This window comes from Anopheles coluzzii, chromosome 2 (genome assembly GCF_943734685.1).
Source record: "Anopheles coluzzii chromosome 2, AcolN3, whole genome shotgun sequence".
Classification (NCBI taxonomy): Eukaryota; Metazoa; Arthropoda; class Insecta; order Diptera; family Culicidae; genus Anopheles; species Anopheles coluzzii.
In genome coordinates, this window is record NC_064670.1 from 107,511,929 (window position 1) to 107,533,594 (window position 21,666).

Genomic DNA, 21,666 nt, shown 5'->3' on the forward strand with positions numbered 1-21,666 from the left:
ACGGTTAGATAAGCCGTTCCAACACACCCCGCTAGACAGCAGTGGGCCAAGATAGGCATCTTGCTTTGCGGAATCCGTTTTCCTACCCTACACAGCATTTGCCTTGCGCGGCACGGGGTGGAAAACTGAATGAAAAAAGAGAGTGGCACCACTGCTACTACTACTACTACTATCGCTCAACGGTACACCACGATTGTCTCGTCGGGCGTCGAATCAGTGAGTGAAAGTGAGCTAACCATTTTTCAGTACCACTTGGAGAGCCGTTTTCTTAATTTTTTGGAACTAATTTCCTGCCTTCCTGGGTCGGAAAATAAGCTCCCCAAGCGATCGAGTGTCGCTCGAATCATTGCCAGTAATAAGCCCAAAAACCAGGGGCGAGGGGATGTTTGAAAATCGAAAGTCGAACCGAAATCACAATCGTCCAAAATCGAAAACGTTACGATCGTTACGATCGTTCATTGAACTTTTCCACCCGCGGTGCGGCACCGAAAACCGCGCGCTCATAATTGACTTAATTTTCCATCCATTCCGGTCATTCCGGCACCAAAACGCGCTGAGAAGCGATTAGCAGAACGAACCGTTTATTGGACCATGCTAGCGCGGTAATAAAATGCCCCAAACGGACTGTAATTGTAAACATTATTGCGCATAAATTGCGCTTTAACCATACGCTTTACGTACGGGTTTGCATACGCGCCAATTAGTCTGGCGCGAGCCAGTCAGTTTCGGTTTTGCTATTTTATAGTTATTTCTTTACCGTTCCTAATTGTTGTTGAATTGCACTTACTATTCTTTTATGTTTTATGCTTTTGTGTGCATGCAGTTGCTAGTCTGTTGTTTTGTCGTTTGAGTGACCTGATCTAATCGTACATTATTCTTTCGTTTACCCCTTTTCTTCACCACACCACACCCTTGCATCCGACGAGTAGTATGCTGACCTGGACGAGTTTCTCTCGGAAAATGGCATTCCGTACGATGGAATACCGAACAGCAATCTGGGAAATTCGACCAGCCTGACCGGGCAGCGGTCGGACAGCATCGGCCACTGTGCGGGGCTGTCGCTGTCCGGTCTCGGGCAGGTCACCACCAAGCGCGAACGGTCGCCCTCGCCATCGGATTGCATGAGCCCGGAAACGATGAACCCACCGTCACCGGCCGATTCAAGTAAGTAGCGTCCCCTACCGGTCGGCCACGGGGGCCCACGGGATTGGAACGGTTCCCCCCCCCCCCCCCCCCACTTGGGAATAGTGAGAGGCGGAGAGAACCCGTTCCGTCCTGGCTGGAATTGGGGGAACACAAGCTTGGAGGGGGAAATTATGGAAATTGATTTAAGAGAGAGAATTAGAACTGTTGCTTGAATATTTGCCAGCTCTGCTGCTTGATACATTAATAGATTGATTGGAAAACTCTCTTCAATCAGCTCTGTGTCATCATTTCCCCCGCCAAATAATGCTAGACTAAGTACACTAGGTTAAGAGTTCATTGCGTTAGGGAACATTATTTTATGATTTTTGGCCACGATTGAACGAGAAAATGCTTCTCCTCGATTGAAACCATTTCCAAAACCTTCCCTCCTACTTCCAAAACATTCATCAACAAAAAAAGAAAAAAATACCCACATCCATCCATCCCCCACACGTCCCCGTTATTGGTTTTTGCTCTCCTTCTTTTATAAGGATCATCTCCCTCATTATTGTAAATGTTAGTTTTCGATGCTACAGCGTTCTCGATGTCGTCCACCCGCGACTTTGATCCGCGGACGCGCGCCTTCTCCGACGAGGAGCTGAAACCGCAGCCAATGATCAAAAAGTCCCGCAAACAGTTCGTGCCGGACGAGATGAAGGACGACAAGTACTGGGCGCGCCGTCGAAAGAACAACATGGCGGCGAAGCGGTCCCGCGACGCGCGCCGCATGAAAGAAAACCAAATCGCGCTCCGTGCTGGTTACCTGGAAAAAGAGGTTGGTGGTCAGCCGTTTGGCTTTTCCGTTTATCTTCTTCAATCCCATTCTCATTGTTTGGCTTTCTTCCCTCCCCCCAATACTCCAGAACATGAACCTACATCGAGAGGTGGAACAGCTGAAGCAGGAAAACATGGAGCTGCGCGCCCGCCTGTCCAAATACCAGGAGGTATAATCTTAGCCCGGCGTACCCCGGCGGAACAACGCCACGCGTTCGTCTACTTCTAGTACTACTCTACACCATCACCGTCACTACTACTACTACTACCGCTACTACTACTACTACTACTATTTTGCTAACCACTGTCGGCGTCGATGTGTTCGGCAGCGTCGCATTGTTTCGCCAGATCGCCACCGTTTATCGCCATTAGAGTCGTCTACCAATCGTTACCACCGATCACCAGCAGCAGCTGCAGCAGCGACAGCAGCCAGGCTTACAGCGCAATGTTGGTGAAAGGCAGCTTTATGCAAACCCTGCGCGTGCGCGCGTGCTCGCGATCCTCAGCTCTCCCAGCAAACGCAACTGCTGGCGCAAGAAACCAGGACGCAACGGGCCTTGTTGCTTGTTGCAGGATTGCCAAGGGAGAGTTGGACCGCAGAGAGAGAGAGAGCAAGAAAAACGAGAGAAAGAGATAGGAAAACACGAGGGAAGCAGTGTTAGAAGCACTTCCTCCCCCCACCACTGCAAGGCTATTATAGTTGTACGTGTTATGTTTCATTTGTTTTGTTTTGTTTTTCGGTTGTTACTAAGCATAAGCTCGATCCAGAATGTGTAGGGCTTTTTGCGTTTGAAACTAAACTGTTTCAAGAGAGAGAGAGTATCGTTGATAGCTAATTTGATGCTACACAGTAGTAATGTTGGTAGCTAAAGACAGGCGACAAAGAGCATAAAGATAGAACGCAGTAACGTAGAACGCATGCCTGCTAGACAAAACAGTAGATCTAGATCAACTAAAGAGTAGAGAAAGAGAGAGAGAGCATACGAAAGATCGAAGATGAAGACCGCTTGTTTACATACAATACAATTTAACGTACACAAAAAAAAACAAACACACATTCAAAACCATCCTCCCCACCTGATACAAGAGAAAAGGCGTAAAGGAATGCGCGCAGATAAAATGATTAAAAACAGAGAATAATGTTATAAAAAATAACTTCAATTTCAAAGAAGGAAAGAGGAACACATGAAGCTTTCCTTCTTTCGCGCAGTAGATAATGCAAAAAAGTAGCAGCAAGAGAAAGAGAGAGAGAGAGAAGTGTTTGGATTAAGTTTTGTTGGTTTTTCATTTGTTTTTCCTTTTGCTTGTGGAACGGAATTAAAGGATTGCTTTAAGTAGCGTGTTCCTTACGACCTGCCTGTCTACAAAAAGGAAAGGAGTGATGGAGCGTAAAGCAAAAGGAAAGGCAAATGTTGGCAAAAAAAAAGTGTCCGAGACGCGGGACGCGTGTAGTTTAAACATTATAAAATGCTGGATTTGTGCAATTGGTAATTATACTGTGGCCCGGGTGTGTTATGTGCATGTGTTGGGTGGTAGGAGCGAAATGGAGCGAATGAGCGCAGCTGGAGTGTGAGCTTGGTATGACACGTTAAGGATAGGGTTAAAGTAGAGGTGAAGAGGTGGACCCCCCCAGCACTTGTTTGATAAGCAAACGGTGTCATTAAGGATAGTCGTGAGTCAATTGTCTTGGTTTTCGGGGGGCTCGTTTGTGTTAGTCACGTTGTTACCATTGGGTGGTTCGTTGCTTTTCTTTTTGTTGTTTTGAACCGGTGTACAGAGAAGAAGCTCATCACTTCACTCTGCACCGTTTGTTAAACCACATCCACACTGACATGTTGGATCTTCGGATATAGTCATGGGAGAAATAAGGAGCATTTCTCCCAAAGCAAACGTTACAAAACACAACAAAAACAAACGTTTCACGTGAGAACGACGACGTAGGGCTGTGAGTTTATCAAAAAAGAAAAAGAAGAAGAAGAAGAAGAAGAAGAACATAAAAACACAGTTAATAAGAAGAAACTGTAACTGAGAGAGAGAGAGAGTGTGTGCGTGTGAACGATATGTTGGCAACCGAAACCCAAGCCTTAGTGGAAACTGCTGCTGAAACTGCTGAAACCAACAGAAGAAAACGTAAAGCGTGGCACAAGGTGCAATTTTTCATCGTCCTTTTATGAGAGACACGATCAAAAGCACGATGGAAAGGAGGAAGTAAGGAAGCGGTTTTCCTGCGACCGAACGACTCCTCTGCACAAGTAGTACTACTTGTTTGGCGCCGTTGACGCGCAGCAAAGAATATGGCCTTCGGAATTAGTTTCCAAAAAGTAAAACCCCACTACCCTTTTTCGATCGAGATCGAGACATTACGATCGGACCATGAAATGTACAAAACCGCCTCCTAACGCGAGCGACCTCTCTTCCGTAAGGAGCTGAACAGCTGTTTTTCATGCTCTCTTTTTCTTGTCTCTAACCAACAACTGCTAGAAAACGAGAAGTTTTCCCCAAAAATACCTGCTAGCAGGACTTTACATTCGATCGGTCTCGCGTCTCTATCCTTCTGCGGACATCTTTCTTCTCTTCATTCCTCCTTCTAATTACACTTTCATCTACTTCGGCCTCTCGGATCGTTTCAGGAGCTCCTCCCTTGTGTCCTCTTGGGCATCTAGCTTGAAAAAAAATATTACAAATCACTGTTACGAAAATACCTGTTATACCCGAGTTATACAAACTCTTGTGCTCGTGCTTATTTGGTTGGTGGTTCGGTTTGTTGCTAGTGCACCGTTGTGCACCGTTGTGTTGGCATTGGCTGCCCAATTGAAAGGTGGTAAAGGCGGTAAAATGAAAGGATTAACACAAGGACCTGCAGCTAGACAAATAGTAGAACCTGAAAGCATAACCGCACATGCGTTTAAGGTAGAGTGTGCGGTAGTAGTGAAATAGAAGAGAAAATTATCTTTACACGTTGATATAATGACAAATTAGCATGCATATTCAATTAGGTGCGCGGGACAAGACAACCCCCCAATTCTACGGCCTTATGCCGGCCTTTGTACATACGTTCGAACGTTACGAAACAAAACAAAACAAAAATATTAACAAAAAACCCCAACACACATACACATAAAAGAAAAACCCCCTCCCCTCGTAGCCTAAAGCAAGATGCAGTAGCACGCAGTTTAATGCAAACTACGAAGAGAGAGAGAGATGCTGTTTGTTTAGTAGAATTCATCGAGTACGTGAGTTTTATCAGAAAAAAAAGATATGAAAGCGAAACTTCACACACACGTGTCCGGAAAGTCATGAGTTTGCCGGTATGCCCCTTAGCTTTCTCTGTTGCATGTCTGCCGCAAGTGCTGCGCGATGATTAGGCTGTGTTTTCTCATAGCTTTGCGCCTACCGAGCTGATCTTTCGCAGGAACAACAAACACAGACACTCGTTAGTACGGTCACCGAATGAGATTGATGCCATTTTGGTACACCCTGCACCCCGTAGACTGTTGCTAGCTCTTGGTGTTTCGCTTGGCAAACAGGACGACGGCACTCTCGCGAAGAATTCAATTCAAAGGCTTAACTCTGAGGCTACGCATGGGAGCGCAAAGACGGAACGAACGATTGGTGATGGTTAACGATAGAAACGATGCAAACGGAAGAGAACAGGCCGGCAAGAATGGCGGTACCGGTGGTAGTGGAAATGGACGTAGTGGTAGGACACGTAGGACGTGTGGGGATGCACGGAACCAGCAAAAGCAAAAAAGCAAAAGCTGTTACCATTCAAATAGTGGTGGCGTATGGCGTAGAAATGAGAGGGCGGGAGGATGGAATCAAAAGTAAGGAAAAGGAAAAGATGAAAAAAAAAACACACAAACACACACACATACATACACACATACACGAGAGCAAACAATTAGTAGTCTGATTCAATTGTAGTGATAGTAACATTTAGTAAGTGACACATGGCGATAAATATGTAATTTGATAAGGTTGATGAATGGTGAAGCAGACCGGAAAAGAGAGATAGAGAGAGAGAGAGCAAGAAAGCAAACAAAACAAAACAAAGCTACCAAGAGCAGATAAGCTAAAAAGCAGAAAAGAAACAAACAAACAAAAACAAACTAACTAACAAACAAACATAAGTATGGAAAATGATTAATGAAAGGCAAGCTTAAAAAGAAAAAGCGTATTAAGCAGGGTGAAAAAGGAAAGGAACAAGGAAATGGTTTTTTGAGGTGAAAATGTGAATGTGAAAAACAAATGACCGAAATCGATGCTGAGCTGTGGCCGCGTGTTGCTGGAGCGTGTTTAAATGCGGGGAAACAAAAACCCGATGATATGGTATGCCGGAAAGCTCAGTAACGCGTCAAGCACAGCAAGTGCTGTAGTTTAAACTTTTGCGCACACCTGAGTTAATCCCTCCGGAAAAAAATACGTAGTTGCCCGTTTTGTTGTTGAAAAAAGCTAAAAATTAACGTGACGTTGTAAAGGAAATGCAATTCCCAGGATCGACTAGAGACTCAAAATTAACGGCTATTGGAAACACACGTGAATTCACAAAATTTAACTATTGACCTGATCTGATCCGTGTGGTTGTCGTTGTTGTTACCAGTACATACACACATACATTCAGTCAGTAGAACCATGCTACCATATCCAAAGCATCAAGTTACCAAATGATTGCGTTACACGTTTCTATAGTGAAGATGTTTTTGTTTTGTCTTCTTTCGGTCTCACGTGCTACTCATTAAATTATTCTCACCCATTCTTTGCGTCTCGCCAAATCTCTCTCTCACCCGCTGAGCACCAGTGAGCACAGCGTGAGCAAAGCGGGCAGGAGTTTTCTGTCTCAATCGGTTTGTTTTCCGATTTGTTTCGTTTCGTTTTGGTTTGTACCTTTCTTTTACTGTCAGCTATTTTCTGTACAAAGTTTGTGTTCAAAGTTTTCTTTTTCTTTCCTTTCTCAGTAGTGTAATCAATTTTGCTTTGCATCTTTGTTAAATCGTTTGTATTGAGGTTTGTTTGCTCTTTTTTTTTTTTTGGTTTTATTTTCCCATTTCGCTTCAGTTTGGGCTTAAGGATGTGGTCAGTTATTGCCTTTTCTTTAGGCACCGCAAAACAAAGGCACACAAAACCTACACGACAACACACAGACACACAAACGCAAGCAAACAAAACAACAGCAAGCAAAGGAAGGAACAGCTGAAATGGGAATAGTAAACTAAAGCGTAAAATACCCTCACAATCACCACCAACCCTAGTGCACCTAGTTATGACTTACACACCCGGAGAAAGATTATTAGTAAGTGCTAGGATACGATAAGCTATAAAACGTATGCCCGTCCCGTGGGTGAAAAAAAGGAACAAAACGTGGAGTAAACGCAAGAGTGTAGGAAGAACAAAAAGGCGTAAAACAAAGAGAAGAAATATAGTGTTGTGTAGCAGGCAGAGCAGAGATGTGAAGCAGTAGTGAGGTAGTAGAAGAAGAAAAGAAAAACAAACAAAAACAAACAAAAGTGTAGAAAGTAAACATAGTGGCTCCTAGTTAAGCGAATTTGTTTTGTTTTTGTTTTTGTTTTTCGTTTTTTTTTGTGTAATTGTTATCACTTCGCAGTAGCAGCTTTACGATTAATAAGGAAATTGGTTAATGTTCGTTTTTACCCTCTATCCGCCTCTCCCCATTTGTTGCTTCTCTAATAGCTCTTTAAGGTGTTTCTTCTCCCTTCTCAACTTTTTAGTGTTCTTGCGGTAAAGAAGAAATCTATCTATTATTATGTTGTATTTAACAAATGTTATGTATTATTTCTTTACGTTTTGGCATATATTAGTTTTCTCTCATTTTCCTTTTGTTTTCGTTTCGAAAAGTTTCAAAGATAAAAAATCTATTGGCAAAAAAACAGTCTTAGCATAGGTTTATCCAAATTTACACTGCTCCAAATGGATTCGATTGCGAAAGCAACAAAACTATGTATTGATTTAAATTTACGCACTAAACACTTTGCCGTGCTACCTTATCTAAATCCTTTCGCTTACACTGCTTAACTCCATTCTACCTTACGGATTATTTCTACTTTGTAAATGTTATTTAATGTAGTAAATACCTGTTTTCCTCTTCTTTTGTTGGTTTGTTTAACCCCGTTTTGCCCCTTATTGTGAATATGATTGGTATAGTGTTAAGTGCTGGCAGGAGAACCCGGAAGGTTTCCCGCTTTTCCCACACTTTTATTTTCTTTCTTACTCTTACATTTCTCTTACTCGCTACTGTTCACTTACTTCTGTAGATAAGCTCGTTGGTGTTTTGTTTTTTATCTCTTCTTTTCACCTCCAATGGCGTTTGTTTTTGGTAGCTCTTTTCGAAAGTAAACAAAGGCAAGTAGGAAAGCTTAGGTACGTAGACGAAAGCTGCAGCTTAGAAAGAGAAATGCGTTAATGGGCAATAATTTAGAAGCAGACGCAAACATAATAAAATAAAACAAGAACAACAACTTAAAACTCATCCCTCCCCATTACACTCAGTGTACGAACATGTTCTGTTGCAGGACACACAAACACACACAAGAAAAGACAACCGAAGAGGGAACGCGAGTAGTAAAAAACGGCGAAGGAAAGCAAACGCGCATAATTAAGACGAAACTTACGAGCATTCATCCATTCTTTGAGTTTACTAACCTGTTTTTCCCCCCCGGCCCTTAATTCTATTATATTATAACTATCGTCTGTCACATTACAAACTCACTCACTCTCTTGTCAAAAATACACACACAAACACAAACTATGCAAATGCACACAGACAGAGAGAGAAAGAGAGAGACACACACACACATACATACACACACTCAAGTTAATGGAAAACAATGGCAGCGATGAAAAATAGGGAGGGGAAAAATGAAAAAGAACACAGGGCTGGTTTCGGGGCCTTTGCGTTCGTCACGATTACTACGATTACATTTATGATTAATTAATTATATTAATATTATTATTATTATTATTTTCTAGCGAATGATTACGATTTTTTTTTTCGTCGAAAAGAGATCAATAAAACTATAAGCATAGTTAAGTGACACTTGTTTTCTTTACGTTGTTGCCGTGGTTGTCGTTGTTGTGTTGCTGTTGTTGTTATACCTTTCGGTTTGTTTACCGCCCCCGTAGAGAGAGAAAGAGCCCTGAGTGGGGCTTTCAGCCATGGTTTGCTCGATGCTACAACAAAAAAAAAAATAAAGCCTACTACAATTATAGAACGGAATACAGGTAGTACTTTTACCCATTGGTCCCTCGTGTAACAAACAAACAAAAAGAATACTAATAACACTCCCTCCTCCCCATTACTTAACGATGGTATCCTTCCAAAAAACGATCACACAGACACAGAGACTCACCGAATTACTATTATACTATTATTCTTAGTATACCCTTTAGTGGAATAGATGTAGAGAGTATATTATACAGAAGCATTAGTACGAGCTGTAGTAGCTAGTGTGTTTGTAGTTGTTTAACTGTTATACAGCCCTTTCTATTTAAACAAAAAAAGAAGCTTCGAAAGTACGAGAAAATTATTAGTAAACTAAGAATACATGAACACAAGTTTGCAAAATTCGGTTTTTGGTTTTAAACACCTTTCTCGTTTTACATCCACCTCCAGTAGACTGTACTTGTGTGTCCTAATCCCGTCCTGTGTGCAAATGAAACGATGTATTGAATGCCCAGAATTCAACCAATCCCAATCTTTAATCTGGAAGAAACAGATAGCACACTGCTACATGTGAAACCTTCGAAACAATAAACGAACGATGTGTGAATCGATTTTTACAAAATCAAACCGTACTAGCGAGTGTTTTGCGTACGTAGCAGCAGCAGTAGCAGCAGAAGCAGCAGAAGAGTTCTGCGCATGTAAAACACTAACCAAATATGGTAGTGAAGTTAAAACTCATTCAAAAAAAAACAAACGCTTAACATTGCAAATAGTAATATAAAACAAGCTAGCGAGTGTAAGAAAAACAGAAGAAGCAAAAGGTTACGGTGGACGATACAACAAGTTGATTATGATGAAAAATAAAGAGAAAATTAGTAAACCACAAACACCGCTCCATTTGGCATGATGATGGATGGATGTTGTAGTTGTAGTTGCAAGTAGTTGCTAGCAAACGGTAGTATTCGTAGCAGCAGTTGTAGTTTGTAGCAGTAGTATTGTATGGCTCAGAAAGTAGCTAATAGTAGCCGAAACAGTAGTTGACTGATATTGGCAGAAAAGGAAAGAATCACATGAAAAGCAAAAAACAATTGATCAATTAGCTCGTTTTGTTTGTGTAGTGTGTTTGGGTCTTCCGGAAGTAATGGATGCTTTTGTTTTTCGATAGTATGATATCATTTGTGAAAGAACTTAGCTTTTAAATCACTTCAAGCAAAGCAACTCTATTTTACGTGGAATAATCATCATTTATTATGAATTGGTTTGTACACTTTTAGACACTTTGGCTTTAATTAGTCTTTACTGTTCGATTATATTTATATTTTTCTCTATTTTGTACGTTTTCTTTGAGAATCCCATTTTTAACCCCTCCTCGAAGGAAACTAAATTATTAAGATACCAGTGCAGCTAGCGAGACTGAAATTAATGAGAAAAAAAAACAAGGAAAATCGTATAAAATATATATAAATGCATTACAAGCAAATCTGTTACTGTGGCAGTGTACTGCCGTTCAACAAAAACCAAAACAAGTTAAAGCTGAATGTTTGTTCCAGGTGGAATCGCGCTTGGTGTAAAATGTTGAAGCAATTAAAAGTGCATAAAACATCGGGCAGAATGTGTGCTGTGTGTGAAGTATGAAAGCAGTTTACCAGAATGAAACTATAAATGTTCTTTTTTTCATGCAGCTCTACCAATTCTCACAATTCACCATCTGCTTTTAACCATTCTTGAGTTGAATCTTGCAAACAACGGCTCTCTTTCACAAACGATTGAGTGCAAAGAGTGCATTTCAAGCGTGTAGAAATGAAAACCTGCCAATAAGTATATTGAAGAAGAAGTAAAAAAACGGATAACAGGGAAAGACTCAACGTGTGCATCCTTGCAAAGAAATGGTAACCAATGTTGTTAATAGGGATAATATTAAAACAAAAAATTCGCACTCACACACACACACACATACTCTTCACTGTGCTTACCGTGCCGAGGGTAAGAAGCTGTAACTAAATCAATTTGCCGTAAAATCTGAAAACTGATTCATTCATCTATTTACTAAGGTCGGCCACATCAGCATCCTCACACGCTCACAAGCTCACAAAGGTCGCATATGCAAGTCGAGCAAGTTCGTTTTGCTGAACGTTGTGCAAGAATAATAAGAACAAAAAAGTGCCTCATCATCATCGCCATCAGTAAAACTCGGAAACGAATCCAGAAGAAGGAGCAAGAGAAACGAAATAAATCATCAAACCAATAAGACATATGCAAAAACAGAACAGTGCAAGATCACGATGAGTAGCAACAACAACAATAAGCGCAAAAGTACGAAGTACGTGGAACAGAAACATAATAAAACATGTTGAAAAGAGAAATAAAACGAAGCATCATTAAATAATTGTTGATCGTAAATGTTACAGAAAAGGACAAAACACATCATCTCAGTAATTAATCAATCGCAAATATAAGTAAATAGAACAACAACACACAAAAAATAAACATTATCATCAAACAAGTGAATAGTATTTTGCTTTAATTTCCAAAATTTTGCTGTCACATACCATAATTGAAGAAGCAGTTTGTGAATTCTAGTCGTCTAACAATATTACTCATATACAAGCCACTATCCTCACACTGTTCGTTGTTAGATGAGATCCGGTCAAGCAGAGAGTAAATTTTATAACAAAAAGTAGCAACCTAATTACTTTGTATATTGTGATTTATTTAAAAAAAAAAACACTCAATTCCAGAGATAATTTCTTTTTAAATGGCAAATAGCGTAGATGTTCACTTTTATGCTTCAATATATCTGTGGCCAGCTGTAGCAGAATATGTTTTTCAAAAGATCACCCATAACTATTCCAAACTCCACAAACACACACATAAACCCTGAACTGATGTGGCACACGAACAATGAAACATGCTATTTTACCAAAAAAAAGACATGAAATTAATATTGTTACTAGAGATTTAAATGTACCATTTCAACCACCCAGAAGCGTACGTTTAAGTGTGAAAGTAAAACAAAGTAAATGAGCGAAACAGAAAACTAAATGAAGCGATAAAAGAAAATACAAAAAAAAAGATACTAGAATTGGCTAGAACACACATGATAGCTGATGAACGCAAAAGTGGAAGCTCACTGATCAAAACAAACTCGATTTGATCATTTAGCTACAGCGTAGGGTTGATGAAGCTATACACAAAAACAACAGCAACAACGGTGGTACAACGGTTAGGAATGAAATAAGCGTATTCTTAAAAAATGGATGAAAAATTTACAACATTGTGAGAGTCATTACATTATTGGCTCGCACTATTATGAAGACGTAGAACCGCCTACAGTGTAGAACGCTTTGTACGCTTACATTACTCACATAGATGGGGACAAGGTGTATCGACATGTGACGACTGTTGTTCAGAAAGGAATTGTTGAATGAAAGGAGGGGAAAAATATAGAAATGGAGAGAAAACATAGAAAACTAAGAGATATTAAAAGCAAACAGATACGCGCTGATGGAGGAAGTGATAGAAAAAGCTGAACCCAAATCACAAACCCAAGTAGTGAAAATGGAAAATTAAACTGAAGCAACCAAGAGATGTCGAATTGCAATGCAAATGTAAATGGTTAAGACAAAACAGTAGAAAATTAAACAAAAAAAGAAGAAGAGAAGAGGCTATAATAAAGAGTAGTGTAATGCACACAGCCCGGTAAACGGTAAAGTAACTTAATCCCAAGTAAAAGCAAACATAAAACTCAAGTAAAATAAAACACATTCACACGCATTGCATTGCTACGGTAGACAGAATACAAAGAAAGAGAGGAAAATATCTGCTACTTAGCGGAACAGGAAAGACAGATTTACAAAGGTCGTAGCATTAAAATATACAAAAGCCAACAAGAAAGAGCTGAACTACAACAGGAAAAAACCCCTCCTCGACGCCTACTGTTAATCCATTCAGGCACACCAGCAGAAGCAGCAGCACCACCACCACCACCACCACCACATACACACTTGTCCCACAAACATTTACATCCATCTCCCCCCACCCCACAGTTAGGCAGGCGCGAAGAAGGAATGGGGCAAGCGCGTGACAAAATGGCAAAAAGAACACCCATTTCATGGAATATGTAATATTTTGTGATGATATTATTAAAAAACAAACAAACAAAAACTATTGAATTATTGAAATAAAAATAATCGTTTGAAAACAAACCGCTTTTTTGTTGTTTGCAGCGTGCTGGATTGTTGTTTTTTTTTCGCTCTCTTTTCATGGAAATCACTCACTCACCAACAACAAGCGGCACTCACCTCGTGGTACATTTTGACAGCTGGCTGGCGCTGCTTCGTGGGGTGAGTGGTGCCGTGAGTGGCGTCGTGAGTGGCGTGTTAATCAAGAACGCGAACCCGCTCACGCTGCTGGTCCAGCGATGATGTTGGCGTAGGCGCTGGTTTTGCTTCGTGTTCTACATCCCGTTCACGGGCAGTGCGTGCGTGTACAAGCGGGAGGTCGTGTTGTGAACGCGCTGGAAAAACATGCGCTGGAAAGTGAACTGACGTTTTGCAGCAGCAGCAACAGCATCAGGAGCGGCACAAAAAGGCTCCTTCCCGTGCAGCAGCTAGAAGACGTGTTTGCACCTGCATTCTGGACGCTGCTCCATCGCTCACCTGTAGCGCTCTTCGCTGGTAAGTTTGCAGCTCGTGTGCGTGCGAGTGTGTGTATATTAAAGATCTACCGTGTGTAGGTGGGAAAGTGTGAAAAATCCTGCTTACACGATATCGGATCGGGGTATCGCGTTTTTTTTTATAAACGTGTGCTTGTTTTTACGCGTGTGAGCGCTGGATGATGCAAGTCTATTTATAAGTTCTCCTCCCTGTGCGCTGTTCTTCCGGTGAATGAAGCATAGTGGGGAGAATCGGGTGGTTTGTATAGTGCCGTCAATTTGATTGGTGAAAGTGTTGTTTTGAATCGTATCGCTGTCTTCATTTTTTTGGTGAATCATTTTACGTGTAAGTGTGTTTTTTACACAAATAGTTGTGTGTTCTTGTTGTTAAAAATGCATGTTGGTTTTAGGGGTGTGATTGAAACCAATCTCCAACCTCAGCATAATCATTTAAGTAGGCAATGTAAACAAACGCAACATGCGTACAGTGATGTCAAAAATGTGCACACCTACTTTGGGTATCACTTCCAATTGGGCTTAACAATCACGAAAGAGTGTTGTTTTGTTTTAAAAAAATGGGTTTGGCATTTTGTGTGCAAGCGATGATGCATTTCTGCTTTTGCTACATCCAACAAACAGCATAAAAGTAGCATCCCTAGCGCTCTTTTCCTAAATGGTGCCACAAATCTGTCCCACACTGTCGTAGGTTTGACGTTTGCGCCACAACAAAAACAACAACAAACAGCCCTGCTCGCGCTCTCGCTGCTGGCACTCACGGCAGCTCGCGCGCTCTCTGCGCACATGCGCACACTGCAGAGACCGAGAACGAAAATACCCGTTTTTCCTCGCAAGGGTGAAAGGAAAGGATCCGTGTTATTTTTTTTTTGTTCAACACCACCAGCCTTCCTGTACGCACACGCTGTTTTGTCATTAAACACGTAGTCTGAAGTAGTTTCGCTTCGTTTTGTGTTGTCGTGCTGCCGCCAGACACGCATTTTGTTTGTCGGCTTTGTTAGTTAAATCGTTGCCTTCACAGACACACACAATCTGTGAGCCGGTAGTGGCGTTCCGAGTTTGGTTCGAGGAGCAGTAGAACCTTTCCAAAAGCAGCTCTTTTTACGCTAGCGATGGTTTAGGAAGTGTCGCTGTCAGAAGGGACATGTTCCACAGCACAGTGCAGTTTGGTTTGCTTTTGTTTAGTGCAAAACTGTGACTCGCGTTAGCGTCGGAAGCCTTCTGCTGGTCCTTCACCAACCGCCACCGACCTCACCATGTCCACCAACAAAATACACAAGGTGTTCCTGTACAGCTTGGCCATCTCGCTGATAGCCATCTTCATAACGCTCGCCAGCAAAGTGTTCCCGATCGCCAATCTGCCGCTGAGTAAGTAACATAAAACACCATCACCATCTCAATAAAACGTAAAGTCTTCAAGCTGACCACATTCCACATGCCTTTTTTTTTTGCAGGCACAAATCTCATCATCGTCGGCACCTGTCTCGCCAACTTTGCCTCCGTCATAGCGCTCATCATCGGGATAGTAACGGTACGTAACGCAGGCTAGCCGAAGCGCCACAGGTGGTAACGCGTAACGCGCCGCGGCACGCACTCCCCAATGCGAAATTGAATAATGATCAACCGTGTCGGTTCACTCCTGATTTCTTCCAGCGCCGGCCCCGATTGGTGAAGATCGTTAAAATCTTCAGCTACGTACAGCTGGGTGCTATTTTCGTACTGATCTGCCTTGCCGCCGCCCTGCTCTACTTCGTCCGGGTGGACGTGGAGCACACCGTCGAGCCGGTCGTGCGACAAAAATCGTGACACGCGGAGTCCAACGACCCACGGAGATGAATTATGGAGCTGACAAGATTCGCCGCTCGGCCAATGGGAGGGAAAATGGGGACAAACTATCGAAATAGGGAGTGCTGTGTGTGTGTGTGTGCGTGCGTGCATGTGTGATGTTTTGTAACGGAAAGCGAAAAGTGGCAATAAATATAACGCCCGTGTTACACACGCCGGGTGCGCAATCAAAGCAACCATTCGTTTCGTTCGCTTTCGTTCTGTCCATGGGGTGCTGGTGGTGGTGGTGGTAAGTGATTCGAAATAGATTGAATCTTCTCTACATTCTTCCAATATTTTGAACTTGGGTGATGCTTTAACTACTTCTGTATCAATGTTCGATCCGTTGCCGAAGTCAATAGCCCCAAATGTTTCTTCTGCTTTTCGGTAGGAACGGCAGCGAGGAAGCCGCACAGAAGCCGCCCTCCCCCTCCTCGTATCAGTCACCATGACCATGGGCAAAATACTCTGCGTGCTGATCGCCTCAGTGAACCTGGTCGCGATGGCGTACACCGTGTACTCGATCATGCACTACTTGGATGAGCAGCGTAAGTATGCGATGGGATTGGGAGTAGCTGTCGGATTGAATTTGACGTAAATAGAGCTTACTAGAAGTCCGCTTCCTGGGTTTACTTTTAGCGCTGCTCGAAATCTTCATCTCACCGTGTCTCGCCAACATGGTACTGGCCGTGCTGCTAGTTATAGGAATCGCAACGGTAATGATCTCCTCTGGTTGGATTTTCAAGAGAAACGACTTCAATATCTCCTCCGGTTTCACTACTTTTGCAGCAAGAAATCTCTCTCATAAGGCTGTTTAAAATATTCCTCTACGCTCAGCTCGTGTTCGCCCTGCTGATGGTGGTTTACGGTCATCGATTTTTCGAAAGCGTCAAGCTGCCGATGATGGTGAAGGCGTACTTTAGTATTATGTTCCGTATGTACACCACCAGCGCGAGATGAAGACAATTCCCAACTGTCCAATTCCAATTCCATAGTAATGTTTCTGCTTTCTTTCTGGACTCATTTCAGTGGTTTGTGCCGTAGAGCTCGTAATAGTGTCCTCCACAATCGAGAACCTGCGGAAAAGGCTCAACCCGGCGGAAGGACTGGTCGTGTACATGCCCGTAGGACAGCCCGCCTAATCATGTTCATCGTGTGTGTCTGTCTGTTTGTGTGTGGCAGCAATCTCGCTGTAGCCGTTTTAACTCAAATGTCTTAATAAAATTTCGTCCACGTCAGCTACCTAACAATCGTGACTTACTTTGTGGCATCAATGAACGAAACAGCGCATCAATGAAGCAAATCTAGTTCCTACTTTTAAATATTCATTATTTCATCTCCCTTTCCTATTTCCTATTTCCTCTAGAAGTGCCTTCAAGTGCATTCCCGACCGCCCCGTAAACCATGCTGACGAATCGAGCGTTCCGTGTCCTTACCTACCTGTTCGGTAGTATAAACATATTCTTCGTGCTGGTCATACTGAGCATGGGTGCCGAACAGCTGCTAATTGACTGTGAGTGTGGCTTTGATCTTATTGAGACCATTTTGTACTAATTCCTCTCTCCTCTTCACAACCATTGCAGGGCGAACGGCAATCTACGAGCTCGTGGTACCATGTGCCTTAAACATCTTCTTCGCCATGTGCTGGATCATTGGGGCGGGCCTGTGGCGTCCGGCCCTAATCACCATGTTCAAGTACTTCTCCTACATCCAGATGGCACTGCTGGCGGCCGTCATCCTGTACTCAGCGTACTACAGCTACGCCAAAGGGCTTTCCTCCAATCTGGTCACCGTGATGTCGCTGCTGACCTCCCTGTTCTGTACGCTCAAACACTTAAACACTTAAACTCGCTGCAACTGACCTTTACTAATCCTTCTTTTTCCCACTGTCTTTCCACAGTCCTTTCCCTGATGGAAGTACTGATAGCGATCGGAACGGAACGTGCCATAGCGAAGGAGCGGAATGTGCTGCGGCTAATGCACACCGGGCAGGAAATGTCCGACTGGAGTCACACGTAAAAAGTGTCTTTCTGTGGGAAAGAAAATGCCTTCTAAAGAATAATAGTTACAGCTTTAAGCTATCGATGGCCTTATATAGTCAAAGATATCGGCTTGTTTGAAGAAGCCCCGGTCGTCCAACTGTCGGCAGACATTAATGTGTTGCCTTACCTAATGCCTTACAAGCAGGGCAGGGATAAATGTTGTAGTTTGATAACTGTACCGCCAAAAATACCTCACGTGTAACAGGTGTAAGCTTTAGTCTTCAGTGTTTAAATGATATAAATAAAGAGTAATAAATCGCGCAAATAAATAAATCGATGATGGATATCTACTCTTTTGGTGTTGAAATTTGTGAACAAAACATCGCATTTTCAATTTTAGCAGCATTGTTCAACACTGTTGAGATGTTTCTTAACAACTGTCACACATTTTTGATAGCTCAGCTGTTGAAAAATGGCTCGCAAGCGTTGAATAATGTTGCTAACATGGGAAATTTACTCCAAAAACAGCGTAAAATGCGAAGCTTTCCCAACACTTTCACAGCATTAAAAAGCTTCCAATTTAAGCTTCAGGTCCTACCTGTGACTTGCAAAACCTTGACCGTTTGCTCTTTCCCATACCTTTTTGGCGCAATTTCTACCCATTTTGATGGGTGCAATCGCTCATCGCTTCGGACCAGTAAAAAGAAACCCGCCGTCATGCAGACTAACACAACCGAAAGCTCCCACAGAGGCAGTGTGTGTGTGTGTGTGTGTGTGAGCCGGAAACGTTCCAGAACACCCAAAAACAGACAACAAAATTCGCCATGCTGTGATTCGAGAGCAAGAGAAACGATCGAGAGCAAGAGCACTATCGAATGAGTGCACCACGCGTTTAGTGGAGAATCCTTACGACCACGGACCTCGTCCGATGCTTTTCGAACTTTCCGAGCGCTCCGGCTGGCCACTGATCCGAGTGAGGGGGCGAGCGCATCCTCGCTACGCCAGCAGTCGGTGAGCAACTGCGGTCGCAACTAGATGTCTTCCCCGTAGGGCGTCTCCCTTTTGCCAGGGAATTAGAGAGCAGTGCGATTGTTTTTCTTTTTGGGGCGTTGATTGTTCTGGTCGCGTTTTTGGTTCCCAACCCCCCCGGCGCTGAAATGCTCCCGCGAAGGGATGGGCGAAAGGGTGAACATAACGAGATGTGTGTGTGTGTATACACAGTGTGCATACCAAATGTCGTGGCACGTGAAATAAGTGTTACGCGAGTTTTGTGACCATGAGCTCGGCGGAGATCGAGGACGGAGAGTGTGTGGTGTGACTGTGAAGTGTGTACGTGCGAAAAGTTTCGATGAAGAGATGTCATCGGCTATTTTAGGTGGGTCTTTGGAGGAATTATCCTTTAAAAAAAAGCGTTCTCAGCGTAGAGCCTATCAACGTCTAATCTGCATTCTAGACGCATTCACTGCGTACGGGCTTTGTCGCCAGGAGCAAACATACAGACATACCACCACACTACGCCCTGCAGTCTAGTAGGCAACGCCATCTCCAAGACACCAGCAAGAACACGCACGCCACACCACGCACAGGAGGTCGCACAGGAGGCCATCATCAAAGCAAACCGCACTGGGGGCGGGAGAAGGCATCGCAAGACTTTTCCTTTCAGCCACTGAACGAACCGAGTCGCCCAGCCCAGCCTGTCAGGCGTTCAGCTTGAATGGGGCAGGGCTGGCGCGGGGTCATTAGACACTCTCCGTCTTCCGTCCCAAAAGGGCGGGCATGGCGCGGTGTCGTCGGGACGGTGTCGGTCGGTTTCGGTCGTGTGAGCGCAGAGCGGGAGCAGCTCTAAGGAAGATTCTTCCGAAGGACGTGATTTGGACGAAGAGTAGTTTCCCCCTCGACCTCCTCGAGGACACGACCTCCGACGTGAGTATCCTCGAACGCGTGCGTGGACATGTCGCACAGCTTCCGTGGTGGGTGCCGTCGCGTCACGTTCGGTTCGCTTTCGGGACCCGTGGTTCCTTGCTCGGGTCGTGTTTTTGTGAATTACGCGTGCTGGTGCTGGTACGGGGAGGCTATAGGGATGGTTCGTGGATTACATAATTACGCTCGAGTGAGCGCTCGAAGCTCGAAGATTGTTGGGCGCGCGCAAAAAAAAAAAACACCCTGTACGCTCCCGCAAACTTTTGCGGGATGTGTGTGTGTGTTTGTGTATGTGACGTTGAAAAGGGGGTAAAGAGAAGCGTTCAAAAATCGTTTTTAATGTGTTTTGTGTAATTTTTTTTAAATAATTCCTGTCTAGTGTAAAATGAAATTTGTGAGCGAAAAGAGTGAAAACTTGGTGTAAAATTTGGTCTTTGTGTGTGTACAGTGTGACAGCATCTTCCGAGCAGTATGCCACGCGTACTGCTGCTATGCGATAGTGAAGCAGAAGCAGCGGTAAAAGCAATCGTAGCAACCCTCGGTCACGCGTGCCGTCGTCACCCGCTGCGCTGCCGTTTCGGTGGAAAATTCGCCACCCGACAGCACGTGATTGGCCGCAAGAGCGCGATTCCGTAGTGAAAGCAAGAGTGTGTATGTGTGTGTGTGTGTGCGTGTCTGTGATTGTGTGAAGTGTGTACCACGCGTACCACGTGAGAGTTGTTAGCACCCGGAGTGCAGAAAGGACTCCCAGAGCGCAGGCGAGCACTCTCCGGTCTGTGTTGTTGTGTGTGTGTGTGTGCGTGCGTGTGTGTGTATTGTGTGTCCACCTTTAGTAGAAACGTGCATGTGTGTGTGTGTGTGGTGCCGCTCCATATAAAGGATACAAACAAGTTCAGCCTTCAATCTCCTGACCACACGGATAAGAGCAACGACACACTAATTAGAAGCATCGGAACAAACAGGACAAACACACACACACACAAAACCAGCCAATTAGTTTGGACAAGGTTAGTTGAACTGTTCAGCACTTACACAGTTGCATTTTCTGTTTGTCATAAATTGCCATTTTCATTGAATTGCGCTTTTTTGTGAACAGAAAAATACAATCCCATCAAAGCAAGCATGAAAACTCAGTTCATCTCCAAACCACTCGCCCGCATTGCTTAGCCTTCTTCGATGTTGCAGCGGGTAAATGTAGGCCAGCCCCGCAAACTGGGTCAATGACACCCAGGCGATCGACAAAATGCAGCACAAAGGCTGCACCAACTTTGCAACCAAACCCCGAGCACCGAGGTCAGCAACACTGTTGATGGGCAATGTGCAGTGCAGTGCAGAGGAAAAACACCGGCAGAAACCGTTACAAGAGCGTTCGGTTGGGGTTTTTTTTTGTTGCGGCAGAAACGTGCTACCAGCGGTTGGGCTCCCTGAAAGTGGGTTGTTAGTACGGGTATGCCCTCCCCTTGAGAGTACCGCGGGAAAATCCAATTTACTCGTGAATCCCGTTTCCAATGGAACCGACGGCGACGGACGACTACTGGTCTGCTGGTTCTACTTGCTTGATGCTGGCCCGTTGAAGTAAAACACAGAACCAGGCTGTTGGATATTCACTTTGTTTCTTGTGCAACGGTTCAATGCATTTTTTGTGTGTTCTGTTTAGTGTTTGAATCCTAAGGACGGAGAGTTGGAATGAGCAACACTTTGAGCTGAGATTACACAGCAACACAAGCGATGTGGTCCGTGTGATTCATGTGTCTCCCGGGGAGGCTTTTCCAGTTGTTGTTCTTTTCCTCCACAGCACCGCAACGGACGAGAGCACATCCCGAGTACTGTCCTTAGCACCAAAGAAGATTAGCGGCCACTAATGTGTGTGTCCCGACTTTATGGCAGCATGTAACCGTTTTTGTCAGCGTGATGGAGACGCCCGGCCTTTTTTGTGCCTTGCACTTACCATGTGGATGCTCTTTTGATGTCTTGAGAGTGCTTTCCTGCTTTCTGGGTTCCTCCTTCCTCTCCCCTTGAGCCAGCTAGCACACAAGTGCACACAAGTGCACACGTTGCCCACCTTTGGGCGGCGTTCGTGCATGTCCTGCCACCATCGCGAAACCCAAGCACAGGCTTTCAAGTGAGCAGCGTGT

At 43.8% G+C, this 21,666-nt stretch overlaps 4 protein-coding genes across 13 annotated transcripts in view; all 4 read left to right on the top strand.

Annotated features, from left to right (window-relative positions):
* The window catches only part of LOC120949231 (putative uncharacterized protein DDB_G0293878), a 42,145-nt gene extending 33,137 nt beyond the window's left edge, over positions 1–9,008 (top strand). For 4 of the 6 annotated variants that reach the window (XM_040366390.2, XM_040366391.2, XM_040366388.2 and 1 more), the window contains 3 exons: positions 930–1,164; positions 1,707–1,960; positions 2,049–9,008. In XM_040366390.2, coding sequence (XP_040222324.2) covers positions 930–1,164; positions 1,707–1,960; positions 2,049–2,135 — 576 coding nt within the window. In that variant the 3' untranslated portion in view covers positions 2,136–9,008. The remainder of the gene's footprint in view (positions 1–929; positions 1,165–1,706; positions 1,961–2,048) is intronic. The other 2 variants (XM_040366392.2, XM_049608047.1) reach the window with 1 other exon arrangement.
* A 4,490-nt stretch (positions 9,009–13,498) lies between these two features.
* LOC120951521 (uncharacterized) lies at positions 13,499–17,961 on the top strand. 3 transcript variants are annotated; one of them, XM_040370294.2, is made up of 5 exons: positions 13,501–13,812; positions 16,021–16,177; positions 16,269–16,345; positions 16,419–16,563; positions 16,659–16,966. In XM_040370294.2, exons 2-5 carry the CDS (start codon positions 16,078–16,080, stop codon positions 16,769–16,771), a joined length of 435 nt encoding a protein of 144 aa, XP_040226228.2. In that variant the 5' UTR covers positions 13,501–13,812; positions 16,021–16,077; the 3' UTR covers positions 16,772–16,966. The 3 variants fall into 3 exon arrangements, with proteins under 3 accessions (XP_040226227.2, XP_040226226.2, XP_040226228.2); XM_040370293.2 differs by lacking the exons at positions 16,021–16,177; positions 16,269–16,345; positions 16,419–16,563; positions 16,659–16,966 and adding exons at positions 16,999–17,142; positions 17,213–17,449; positions 17,530–17,961 and having other exon boundaries at positions 13,499–13,812; XM_040370292.2 differs by lacking the exons at positions 16,021–16,177; positions 16,269–16,345; positions 16,419–16,563; positions 16,659–16,966 and adding exons at positions 16,996–17,142; positions 17,213–17,449; positions 17,530–17,961 and having other exon boundaries at positions 13,500–13,812.
* On the top strand, positions 14,534–15,826 carry LOC120951522 (uncharacterized). The gene is made up of 3 exons (XM_040370296.2): positions 14,534–15,173; positions 15,260–15,336; positions 15,459–15,826. The coding sequence occupies exons 1-3, from the start codon at positions 15,062–15,064 to the stop codon at positions 15,609–15,611; spliced, it is 342 nt and encodes a 113-aa protein (XP_040226230.1). The 5' UTR covers positions 14,534–15,061; the 3' UTR covers positions 15,612–15,826.
* A 1,952-nt stretch (positions 17,962–19,913) lies between the features above and the next one.
* The window catches only part of LOC120949199 (serine-rich adhesin for platelets), a 173,853-nt gene continuing 172,100 nt past the window's right edge, over positions 19,914–21,666 (top strand). For all 3 annotated transcript variants that reach the window (XM_049608039.1, XM_049608040.1, XM_049608038.1), the window contains exon 1: positions 19,914–20,538. The gene's annotated coding sequence lies outside the window, so the exon portion shown is untranslated. The remainder of the gene's footprint in view (positions 20,539–21,666) is intronic.